This window comes from Pelophylax lessonae (genome assembly GCF_965119305.1).
Source record: "Pelophylax lessonae genome assembly, chromosome: 2".
NCBI lineage: Eukaryota > Metazoa > Chordata > Amphibia > Anura > Ranidae > Pelophylax > Pelophylax lessonae.
The window spans coordinates 742,066,415-742,079,936 of NC_138769.1; the positions used below are offsets into that span (position 1 = coordinate 742,066,415).

General features: G+C 43.8%; 1 protein-coding gene across 1 annotated transcript in view; it reads left to right on the forward strand.

The window, feature by feature from the left end:
* LOC309548360 (uncharacterized protein) overlaps positions 1-13,522 on the forward strand; it is a gene marked incomplete at both ends in the record, with an annotated part of 278,479 nt that overhangs the window by 23,775 nt on the left and 241,182 nt on the right. The window contains 1 exon segment of the mRNA XM_082248298.1: positions 10,579-11,356. Coding sequence (XP_082104424.1) covers positions 10,579-11,356 — 778 coding nt within the window.

A 13,522-nucleotide genomic window follows, 5' to 3' on the forward strand; every position in this document is an offset into this window, starting at 1 on the left:
GATAGAGGGGTGGATGGGGAGAAGTGGGTGAACAGGGGGTAAGTGGGATGAATAAGGAGATGAATACCTGGCTGATGGTGTCCTGTTCTGGAGGTTGATGTGGAGCTCCTCTGATGACTCTTCTATGGTTGGGTGACTTCTGACTCTTCCCAGCACGGTGACCGGACATGAAGGGGGAAATCTCTCCCAACTCTCGGCTTCTCTTCCTCCTGCTCACAAGTGTCCACAATCAGGGGAAAGTTCCCCTTAAAGTGTCATTCCACCTTGTGGGGGGTCCTAGGCCTGCAATGTGCAGACTGTAGACATGAAGCTGATTCTGCTCTGACCTGTGTGAGGATCTTCTCTGTCTCTCCTCCGTGTCCCCGATGGAAGATGGAGGCTTCTTGTCCTGGCTGAGAGGTGTGAGGGCCGTTCTGTGTCTGCACTATGGATCTGGGAAGACTCCAATCACATTGTGAGCCAACTTCTTCACAGGGGCCCCTCCCCCACAGATGCCCAGGGGGCCACACTGACTACAAACACAGTGTGGGGGAGGGGGGATTCACAAAGAGGACCCCTCCCCCCATTCTCTGGGATCACACCAGTAGAATCTCATTTGAAGAAGGTTTGTTGGATGTTCTTCTGGTTGGTGGAGGGGAAATCAATGTTGATTATTGAGCGCAGTGAGGAGAAGATTGGGAGGAGCAGGATGGGGAAGGAATGAATTTCTAGCAGTGAATGTGGTTTTCATTCAGTAAATTCCATTCATTCCAGAATGAGATGATAAAAGGAAATGAAATGTTGAACTCCTTCTGAGCGCCATTCATCAATCCATGGAATGTAGTGAGAAGATTTCTCCAAATTCTCCTCCAATAATCTCCTAGTGTATGAGCAGCTTTCCCTTTCTTGTGTCCTCTTCCTTCCTCCCCCGATCACACCGGTGTCTTCAGAGAGATCCGGAGCTGAGCTCTCACATCTCTCAGGACTCTCATATTGCACACACCGGGGGATCACCTCATACACTTCATCTTCTACATGTGCTGGACGCCATGACACTCATTTCTTGGGGAAAACTTTCTCCCGGAGATCTTGCAGGAGATGAAAGGAATGTTGTACGACGCATGTGTGAGACGAGGCACATGACATCACACGCTCCATCTTCTGCATGCGCGGTATAACATACATTCTCATATTGGTGGTGTGGGGGAGGGGACACAGGAGGGAAGATGTGGAGTCACTATGGGGGAGGGGCAGTACAGGGAACACAGGAAGTGGGTGACATATTGGGGGGATTCTGGAATAGAACACACAAGCCTAACACTGGCCACACACCATACAATCTGATTGTACAATCATCTTTAGATTTTCCAAAACAATGTAATAGGAGGACACCCCCAAACATTCCATTCAGTGTGTATGGGGGTCGGGTAGATCCTTGTACTATGTAGTTGATGGAAGATGGAAAGGAGATTGTACAATCAGATTGTATAGTGTATGGTCACCTTTAGGGCTCATTCACACCAACAGTTACTCTGGTCATACACTAGAAGACTTTGAAATGAACATCCGTACAAACATTGATATGGAAACTTTCCTCAGTACCTCCAATGATGAATGTCCTTCTAATTTACTGGAAGAAACCTTTGTTTGGAATGAATGGACTTTCCTGAATGAAATCACATTCACTGCTAGAAATTTCTTCATTCCAGAAACATTTTCCATCCGGATCCTTCCAATTTCCTCATCACTGCCATCACACACTTCCATTTCACTCCACTAACCATAAGAAAATGGAGGGAAGGATCTTACAATGAAAAGATTGGAAGGAGATTGTACGAGTGTATGGGCAGCTGAACAAGGCGATGTTCCCGATGTTCTATGGCTTCCGTCACCATCAAAGAAAACAATGTGAGGTTGTATTGTTTGTGCCGAGCATTCCCACACCTTGTATAATATTACAAAGAGCCGCAGCCCATAGAATTCTATAGAAGAGAGCCTAACACCTCATTACACCACACAACAGCGCCCCCCACACTGCACACCAGAGAACACACATTATACACACAATAACATGGGCTGTGTGCTGTGACTGAGCCCCAATATTTCCACCCCCTCCCCCCTGTACTGGAATTGTCCAATCCTGTTCTCTAATATTAGAAAGGAGAGAGTGTCTGTACTTCTCATTACATGTGACTTCACTGCCCCTCCCCCATACACACCACTCCCTGACATCTTACCCCTCCCCCATACACAGCACTCCCTGACATCTTACCCCTCCCCCAAACACAGCCCCCCCTAGCTTCTCACCACTACCCCATACACAGCCCCCCCTCAGCTTCTCACCCATCCCCCAGCTTCCCACCCCTCCCCCATACACAACCCCACCCAGCTTCCCACCCCTCCCATACACAGCTTCCCACCCCTCCCATACACAGCCCTCACTGGCTTTTCACCCCTCCCCCATACACATTCCTTCACGACTTCTCACCACACCCCCATACACAGCACTCCCCAGCTTTTACCCCTCCCCCATACATAGTCCTCCCAGGCTTCTCGCCCTTCCCCCATACATATCAGCATCCTGCAAATACAGATTCCAACAGTTCACCAATCTTTCTTGCACACACATTTCCCACAACTCATCGACGTCCACCACAAAAATAACTTTTTATCCAACTGTCCATCCAGAGCCTCTGGTTTATAGACTGGATACATCCTAAATATAGAACCATTTATCCAACTGTCCATCCAGAGCCTCTGGTTTATAGACCGGATACATCCTAAATATAGAACCATTTATCCAACTGTCCACCCAGAGCCTCTGGTTTATAGACCGGATACATCCTAAATATAGAACCATTTATCCAACTGTCCATCCAGAGCCTCTGGTTTATAGACCGGATACATCCTAAATATAGAACCATTTATTATCCAACTGTCCATCCAGAGCCTCTGGTTTATAGACCGGATACATCCTAAATATAGAACCATTTATCCAACTGTACATCCAGAGCCTCTGGTTTATAGACCGGATACATCCTAAATATAGAACCATTTATCCAACTGTCCATCCAGAGCCTCTGGTTTATAGACCGGATACATCCTAAATATAGAACCATTTATCCAACTGTCCATCCAGAGCCTCTGGTTTATAGACCGGATACATCCTAAATATAGAACCATTTATCCAACTGTCCACCCAGAGCCTCTGGTTTATAGACCGGATACATCCTAAATATAGAACCATTTATCCAACTGTCCATCCAGAGCCTCTGGTTTATAGACCGGATACATCCTAAATATAGAACCATTTATTATCCAACTGTCCATCCAGAGCCTCTGGTTTATAGACCGGATACATCCTAAATATAGAACCATTTATCCAACTGTACATCCAGAGCCTCTGGTTTATAGACCGGATACATCCTAAATATAGAACCATTTATCCAACTGTCCATCCAGAGCCTCTGGTTTATAGACCGGATACATCCTAAATATAGAACCATTTATCCAACTGTCCATCCAGAGCCTCTGGTTTATAGACCGGATACATCCTAAATATAGAACCATTTATCCAACTGTCCATCCAGAGCCTCTGGTTTATAGACCGGATACATCCTAAATATAGAACCATTTATCCAACTGTCCATCCAGAGCCTCTGGTTTATCTCAGCCACATCCTATATACATCCTTGGTACTGCTTTTGCGGGTTAATAAAAAATATGGCTCATCCGTGTGTTGTTACCGTTTCTTAAATTACAAATGTAAATTAGCTGATTTTGCACCTCTGTGCAGCCTGTCCCCTCCCCCATAGTGACTCCACATATTCCCTCCTGTGTCCCCTCCCCCACACCACCAATATGAGAATGTATGTTATACCGCGCATGCAGAAGATGGAGCGTGTGATGTCATGTGCCTCGTCTCACACATGCGTCGTACAACATTCCTTTCATCTCCTGCAAGATCTCCGGGAGAAAGTTTTCCCCAAGAAATGAGTGTCATGGCGTCCAGCACATGTAGAAGATGAAGTGTATGAGGTGATCCCCCGGTGTGTGCAATATGAGAGTCCTGAGAGATGTGAGAGCTCAGCTCCGGATCTCTCTGAAGACACCGGTGTGATCGGGGGAGGAAGGAAGAGGACACAAGAAAGGGAAAGCTGCTCATACACTAGGAGATTATTGGAGGAGAATTTGGAGAAATCTTCTCACTACATTCCATGGATTGATGAATGGCGCTCAGAAGGAGTTCAACATTTCATTTCCTTTTATCATCTCATTCTGGAATGAATGGAATTTACTGAATGAAAACCACATTCACTGCTAGAAATTCATTCCTTCCCCATCCTGCTCCTCCCAATCTTCTCCTCACTGCGCTCAATAATCAACATTGATTTCCCCTCCACCAACCAGAAGAACATCCAACAAACCTTCTTCAAATGAGATTCTACTGGTGTGATCCGAGAGAATGGGGGGAGGGGTCCTCTTTGTGAATCCCCCTCCCCCGCCCAGTGTTTGTAGTTAGTGTGGCTCCTGGGCAACTGTGGGGGAGGGGCTCTCTGTGAGGAAGTTGGCTCACAATGTGATTGGAGTCTTCCCAGATCCATAGTGCAGACACAGAACGGCCCTCACACCTCTCAGCCAGGACAAGAAGCCTCCATCTTCCATCGGGGACACGGAGGAGAGACAGAGAAGATCCTCACACAGGTCAGAGCAGAATCAGCTTCATGTCTACAGTCTGCCCATTGCAGGCCTAGGACCCCCCACAAGGTGGAATGACACTTTAAGGGGAACTTTCCCCTGATTGTGGACACTTGTGAGCAGGAGGAAGAGAAGCCGAGAGTTGGGAGAGATTTCCCCCTTCATGTCCGGTCACCGTGCTGGGAAGAGTCAGAAGTCACCCAACCATAGAAGAGTCATCAGAGGAGCTCCACATCAACCTCCAGAACAGGACACCATCAGACAGGTATTCATCTCCCAATTCCCCCCACTTACCCCCTGTTCACCCCTCTGTCCCCCCAATTCTCCCCATCCACCTCGCTATCCCCCCCACCGCCCCCCTGTCCACCACTCTGTCCCACTGCCTACACTTCTTTTCCCCCCACTGCTCCCCTATGGAGGAGAGCATATTTAAAAGAAGAAAAACTACCACAAGAGGACACAGTTTTAAATTAGAGGGGCAAAGGTTTAAAAGTAATATGAGGAAGTATTACTTTACTGAGAGAGTAGTGGATGCATGGAATAACCTTCCTGCAGAAGTGGTAGCTGCAAATACAGTGAAGGAGTTTAAGCATGCATGGGATAAGCATAAGGCTGTCCTTCATATAAGATAGGGCCAGGGACTATTCATAGGATTCAGATATATTGGGCAGACTAGATGGGCCAAATGGTTCTTATCTGCCGACACATTCTATGTTTCTATGTTTCTATCCCCCCCCCCACAAGTGCCTCCTGTCTCCCAACTGAGCAACTCTGTTCCCCCTTTTTCCTACTAATGCTATTGTTATCATTAACTGATAACAATAGCAGGCTTCCCTCCCTCACCCTGACCACAGATAATGGGCATTTTTTTTTCCTCTCGCTGCCCCCCCCCCCCACACACACACACACACACTTCCCTGTCCCCTCATTGTCCCCCTGTCCTGTGTGTGGTGTGGGGGTGTACATGGATAGTGGGAAGAGGGGTAACACAAGGATTCTAGCTTGTGGGGTAGATGGAGGAACCCCAGAAGTGTGTGCTGATTACTAGACTGCTCCCAACCATTGGACTGGCCACACATTATACAATTTTCCTGTTCAATCTCCTGTAGATAACCTTCACCTATGTGGTGTAAGGGCCGGCCTGACTGCATACAACCTGAAAGTGTTTGAGTATGACCTCCATATTATATGGTTTTGGTAAATCTAAAGGAAAGTTGTATAAAAAAAATTGTATAATGTATGTCCAGCCTTAGAGTTTCTCAGATTGTACGTAAGATCTGTATCTACCTGAGAATGGTAAGCCAGCTAGATATGGGTGGAGTCTCCCTCTAGTGGTGGTCAGAGGTATTACAGGCTGTGCCAAGTCTATCACAGCTGGTTTTAATCTCCTCTCCTTCCCTCCTACACCCTACAAGGTCCTCTCCTAGTTTTCTAGTTCCCGTGGGCTTCCATCCTTGTCATGTGTGTGGCAGTGGTGGGATAATAGAGTGTGTGTGCTGTTATACAGCTCTTACCCCTGTCTGGACTGGGAATTTGGGGTTCTCCCTACAATCTGCCAGCATGCTGGGTGATTTCTGTGGATATGCAAACAGAAGGTGATACCCCGTGTTTTGTCTGACCTCCCACATCACTGTACCCCCATACCATAGTCTGTAATAGAGGACATTTTTTCCTTCCTGTGACCACTATGGCTGAACATTGTTTTCATCCTGCTGACCACACCCCAAAATCATTCGCCCCCCCGACCAGCAGTATAAGGGGCACTATGACTATAATATTGTGCTGACCGCTCTCCTCTATATATTGTGTTGTACATTACATAGTCCTGACCAGAGTGTTTGTTGCCCCCACAGTGGTGGTAGTTTCTCATTAATGAAGGTCTTCTTTATGGTCGGCTCAGAGAAGGTTTCAGCTCTCTTCCCGTATTCTGTGTTATTTTTTCAGAGTTAGTATTGTTGGTGTTACAAAGACCCGCATTCTGCACCTATTTGGGACATATTCATGACATTGTTATCCAATAAGATGACCTTATTTTGGCCATCACTTTGACTAAAAGGTCACAAGGTTGTTTTGAGACCAAGGATCTCCTTTTTTAACCCAAACTGATCTCTGCTTTTCTCCTTAATGGACAGATTGCATTACCCTGCCTGTGTCTGGCACTAGTTCACCCCGAGTAGATCTCTCCCCATTATCTGGATGTGGTGGGGATGGTCGGGGTTCACCTCTCAGCCAATGCTTTTTTATGCAGATGGATTTTCCTGTTTGTTATTCCAGAAGGTCCTAAAAAGAGGTTCTCCATATTTTAGATCCACGATTACTAAGTGAATTCAATGAATTGTTTTGCAGGTCTATGAGTTGTGTGATAAAGTGCCTCCTCTTCCCATTACAGCCCACTCTACTAGTGATCACTTTTCATCATCAGGTTTCTGTGTCTCAGATCCATAAGGTCCAGTCTTTCTCTAAGTTTTAAAAGGTTGATGCGGCAACCAGTTTGTCCATTCTGGTCACCCACCCATGAAACCTCTGCTGCAGCCAGAACTCATTCATTTAGTGGCGGTATCTCTACTGCGGCTAAATGGCAGCTTCCAGTTTGGGTGCTAGGAATCTGGCAACCACTACCATCCTAGCATCCAATGATGCTGTGCAGACTGGCCATCCACATCTTAGCAACCAATTATGTCATTGGTTGCTGGGATGTAGGCCGCCTGCATCCGAGCAAACAAAAACACTGCACCATACATTGCCACTGGGTTCTAGGACACAGGTGGCCAGGAAAATGTGATTTAGGGACGAATTATCGAAATCTAGTTAATTTAGTGAATAATATCACCTGGGAGAAGACCCTGAACAAGGGGTGGGTAGGAGGGGCAGCTGCTCTGGGCGCAATGGTTTATTGCACGGATGGGGCACCCTGACCCTAACCATAAGGGACCTTGTCCCACTGCCTGGGAGCCCCTTACTCTACTTTCAGCTGCCAGCTTGGGAAATGTCATTTGCAGCGAGATTCTGTGGTGAGAAGATAGTCTGGTTGGTCTTCATGTTTTTCTGGAGGGATCTACTTTGCTAGTATGCCATTTTTGGTATAATTTTTGTTATCATATTTTTTTTGTTGGGGGGGGGGGGGGGGGTGCTGTTTGGACTTTGTCATTGTGCTGTGTGGTGTTTTTATTGTAAATGAGTAACTGGACATACTATGTACCCCTTACTCATTCATGTAGAGGGAACAAGATATCTGAAGGCATCCTTTTTTATAGGGGGGCTTCCAGATTCTTATAATCCCCCCTGCAGACCCCTACAACCACTGGGCCACAGTTGTGGGAGAGGGACCTTGTCCTTATCAACATGGGGTACCCTTCTCATGTGAAGAAACAAACAAAGGGTTGGGGGGAACACAGTATGGCCATATGGTGTGACTAAATCCCCATATTTACTTAACCACTTTAAGTCACGCTCCTAGGCAAACCGCCATAGCTATACGTCGGTCGTGCACAGGAAGCTAGGGGGCGAGCACGCGCCGCCGCCGCCGCGATCCCATCCCCACTCGTTAGCGGGGAAGCCAATACATGGGGCAGACAGCTCTGATTGCCGTCTCTCTGCTGAGAGAGAAGAACAGTCAGATGTTGTAAACACAGCTGTCTGTTCTTCTCTGTGGAATGATCACAGAGTACCTGTGATCCTTCTATATAGGAATCACATGTCTCTGTGATCATTTCACAAGCCACACCCCCCCAACAGTTAGAAACAAGCCCCTAGGTAAACACTTACCCTTTGATCACCCACAGTGTTAACCCCTTCCCTGCCAATGTCATTAGTACAGTGACAGTGCATATTTTTAGCACTGATTACTGTAGTAATGTCACTGGTCCCCCCAAAAGTGTCAAAAATATCAGTTAGGGGTCCGATCTGTCTGCCACAATGTCGCAGTCCCAGAAAAATCACAGATCACCGCCATTACTAGTAAAAAAAAAACAATAAAAGTGACAAATTTTTCCTGTAGTTAGTAGATGCAATAACTTTTGAGCAAACCAATCAAAATACGCTTATTGCGATTTTTTTTTTTTTTTAACAAACATATATAGAAGAAAACAAATTGGCCTAAAATGTTAAAAAAATAAAAATTTTACTTTTTTTTTTTTTGGAATGTTATAAAGCAGAATGTGAAAAATATTGTTTTTTTTTTCAGAATTGTCGCTCTTTTTTTTGTTTATAGCGCAAAATATAAAAATCACACAGGTGATCAAATACCACCAAAAGAAAGCTCTATTTGTGGGAAAAAAAGGACATCAATTTTATTTAGGTACAGCGTCGCACGACCGCGCAATTGTCCGTTAAGGAAACACAGTACCGAATCATAAAATATGGCCTGGTCAGTAGGGGGGCAAATCCTTCCGGTCCAGAAGTGGTTAATAAGATACGGTGTTTTAAGTAGCCTTGCAAGATTTGAAAGCAATGTATTCCTGCATGATGCCTGAATAAAGATGAAGTCAGTCAGCATGTCTCACCCTTTACATATCCCATCACTTCTTTACCAATTCATACCAAGATATCACACCCCCATTCCTTCTGAAATGGGAAGAGATTTGGGTCATACATTCACCCAGACAGAAAGATATCATATCCTATTCTTTGCTCACAAATCCTCCTTTCCCAGCAGTGTCCAGGAGTCCGGATATAACATTCTGACCAGATGGTATACAGTCCCCACTCTTTTACTCAAACATTTCCCCACGACCTCTCCTACCTGTTAGAGGTGAAATAACGCCAGGAGAACTCTATTACATATATTCTGGGAATGTCCTCTGTTACGCATTTTGGAGAGAAATTCAAAGACTTACCAAACATCTAACCAGAATAGCGCTGGCGGATGACCCTTCAGCTTTTCTTCTACACACTCCTCGTTTCTAAGACCTGACAAAAAAATCTCTGTTCATTCACCTTATCAATGTGGTGAGATCTTCTACCCCACTGAAATGGAGATGCGGGGATCCCCCTACTGGGGTGATGTGGATTTCCAAAGTGAATTAGATCAAATGAAAGGAAGATCTCAACACATCTCTGAAGTGCGAGGAAAATAATTAGAAATAAATAGCTTTGAATATGGAGAGAATTGATTTTCAAGATTTGCCTCCTATTGACTTCAATGGGGTTTGCATTTATGTCTGCACTTGCTGAACAAAGCTGCAAATCAAATTCAATCACATTCTCCCATCACTATGCAGCACATTTCTCTGAATGAGAACAAAGAATGAGATTCTCCTGCTGGAAATTGTAATAAACTGTCTATTTTACCAGCCAATGGGAATAATATAGTGTCTGCAGTAAAATCATTTTGTACATATTGTTTCTATATATTAGATACATTTAATAATGGATTTTTAAAAAACAACATTATTCAACCTTTTTTTATAGAATTCTGACTTTTTTTTGTTTTGCACAGGTGGATTTATAAACCAAGTTTTCTGTCATGTTGGACTTCATTAATACATCAAAGTCACATGGGAAATGAGCCATATGGGTGTCTTATGTGACTGAAAGTCTTTATCACAATTTACTGGAGGATTCATACAGGACACAAGACATATCCGTGGTCTAAAAGTCATAAATATTTTGAATCCTCTTCCACATTGATCCAGCCTCAGAGGTCAACAGGAGAGAAGTCATTTCAGTGTTCTGGAAGTGACAATGGCTTTACAGTAAAGTCCAACCTATGTATACATAGGAAAAGTAATTTCAGAAGATATTTCTTGTTTGGAATGTGATAAAGGTTTTACAATGGAGGCAAAAAGTATCACACACCAAAAGGTTCACACTGGAAAGAAGTCCTATCAATGTTCTGAATGTGATAACGTTTTCACAACTAAGAAATATCTTATCACACACTACAGGATTCACACTGCAGAAAAGCCATATCAATGTTCTGAATGTGACAAAGTTTTCACACATATTTCACATCTTATCAGACACAAGAGGATTCACACTGGAGAGAAGCCATATAAGTGTTCTGAATGTGACAAAGTTTTTAGGCAGAAGTCAGAGCTTATCATACACCAGAGGATTCACACTGGAGAGAAGCCATATCATTGTTCTGAATGTGACAAAGTTTTTACACAGAAGTCAAACCTTATCAAACACCAGAGGATTCACACTGGGGAGAAGCCATATCAGTGTTCTGAATGTGGCAAAGCTTTTATACATAAGATAAGCCTAATCAGACACCAGATGGTTCACACTGGAGAGAAGCCATATAAATGCTCTGAATGTGACAAAGCTTTTATAGTGAGATCAGAGCTTCTTATACACCAGAGGGTTCACACTGGAGAGAAGTCATATCAGTGTTCTGAATGTGACAAAGATTTTACACAGAAGTCATATCTTATCATACACCAGAGGATTCACACTGGGGAGAAGCCATATCAGTGTTCTGAATGTGGCAAAGCTTTTATACATAAGATAAACCTAATCAGACACCAGATGGTTCACACTGGAGAGAAGCCATATAAATGCTCTGAATGTGACAAAGCTTTTATAGTGAGATCAGAGCTTCTTATACACCAGAGGGTTCACACTGGAGATAAGTCATATCAGTGTTCTGAATGTGACAAAGCTTTTACACAGAAGTCACATCTTATCAGACACCAGAGGATTCACACTGGAGAGAAGCGATATCAATGTTCTGAATGTGACTAAGCTTTTACATGGCGGTCACATCCTATTGGACACCAGAAAGTTCACACTGGAGAGAAGCTATTTTAATGCTCTGAATGTGCCAAGGCTTTTAAAGTTAATGCCAGGATAATCAATCCAGAGAATTCACAAATGTCAACTGCAGAGAGAAAACTCAAGAAAAAGGGGGATAATAAAGAAGCTGCAGGTGTCCCATTAGTTTCACAGCCCCAATGTCATCCCACAAGCTAGGGAAAAAATGAAAAGATAAAATGCTACTTAACAAAAATAAACTCAAATCTGTGAGCAAACTGGAATGTAACGATCAGATGCATTACGTTTAGTGCCTATGTCCATCAGAAAAAACACCTAGAAGGCCTGTGAATATTTTACCTTTCGACATTTTTTTTAGATACTCAGCAATGACTAAACTGGTTTCCTCACAATTTTTATCTTTATGGTTTTTTTATGGAGCTTTAACTGAACATGCAATGTATTTTCATCATTCAATAACTGAGCTGTGTTTTCTTCATTGCCAGAGCTAATACATTAATAATAATGCCTCAGTAGCAGAGACTAGTATGGGGTCCAGTGGCAGATGGCTACATGTATTCCATTTAGCTCTGCTTAAAATCTTCAGGATCTTATCAGGTGAAGAATGGGTGTCCTTGATATCTTCTTCCTCTGTCCAGCAATTACTAATCTCCATAGACTATTCACACAGCACAACTGCAAGATATCCAAACTTACTAAGTGCTGTGTGTGTGCTCATATTCCTGTCACTTCTTCTGGGGGACTAAAATTCATCCAATTAAGGTTTACTTTAATGACTTTGAATATAAAGATCTCTTTTTGGGGTAAAGTTTGCAATGAGCACTTCTCTTCTCTGGAAATGCACTAAAGTGTATCTATGGCCAAAATCAATAATTACATAAATGGTGCAATCTGTCATTAGCATAGAAGTTTTTGTTTTTCTGAGTCTCCCCTTGTATTATTTTTTTTACCTGTTGATCCTCCCAGCAGATCTGTTTTTTATACTTCCTGTAGAAGGCTAAGCTATTTGGCAACAATGGCAGTTGGAGGGGATGGGAAACACCATATAACACTGCCGGGGTCCTTAAAATTGTCAGTATTCATTCATATGGTGGAGTAAACCATAAAAAACCTGTTGTGTGTCGTGTGATTGTTGTTTTCCTACATAACCGCACCCAACACTTAGCTATTGCATATGTACGCAGGAACTGGGGGTTTGCAGATTTGTTTGTGTTTTTTTTTATTTACAGTGTGTTACTTTAATTATTTTAAACTTTTTTTTTTTTTACTCAACTTTATTTCTATTACATAGAGGGATGATGGCCCCCATATGATATCATATTGCTGGTCACAGGTCCTCTTTAAAGAGAAATAAGAGATATATTAGACCCATAACTTCACATCTGGACCACAAAAAAGATAGTCAAGCACACATCATACTTGGTCAGCTCCTTCCCTGGTCACAGCAAGCGGGCACTGACAGCGCTGAACCCAGAAATGACAGAATCTTACCCCTTCCACATTCATTCACTGAAGGGGAGGTCAGAGATCAGAGATCAGGTGTTTGCTGATCTCCTTCTGCTCTCACTGCTGACACCCGCAATGCCTGTCTTGGGCTTGCAGGAGGGACCGCTGAGCCCAGTATACATGGCGGGGGGGGGGGGAGTATTTTCAATGCAGATGAATCACTTCCACCTAAAAAAAACACAGCTGGCTTAAAAAATGTAAACAAACCCCCTGGTGCTATAGCTATAAGGCCGTGCTGCTGCTGATGTAAACCTTCCATTGCCGGAGTGAAAGGGTTACACTAATGTACATCTGCCAAATCTGTATCTGAGGAGACCATAAAAGCAGCATTAGAAAGAAATGTGAGCATGGCTTCAGTCAGGTGATGGTCCTGGTGGTCATGGTCTTGTTCTCCTTCAGGTCCTCTAACCTTGTAGATGGTGACATGGACTTGTTGTGTGGGAATGAGCAGGAGGGGCTCGGGGTTATCTTCTACCCAATGAGCTTGTTATGGATAAAAGATGAAAGTGTCTTCTGGGAATTTACAGGGATTTGGATGTTTAGAGGGTTACATAAGTGGGCGGGGCTGGTATTAATGAGGGGCGTGTCATATGTTAATAAGTTTCTTAACATAGATGATATA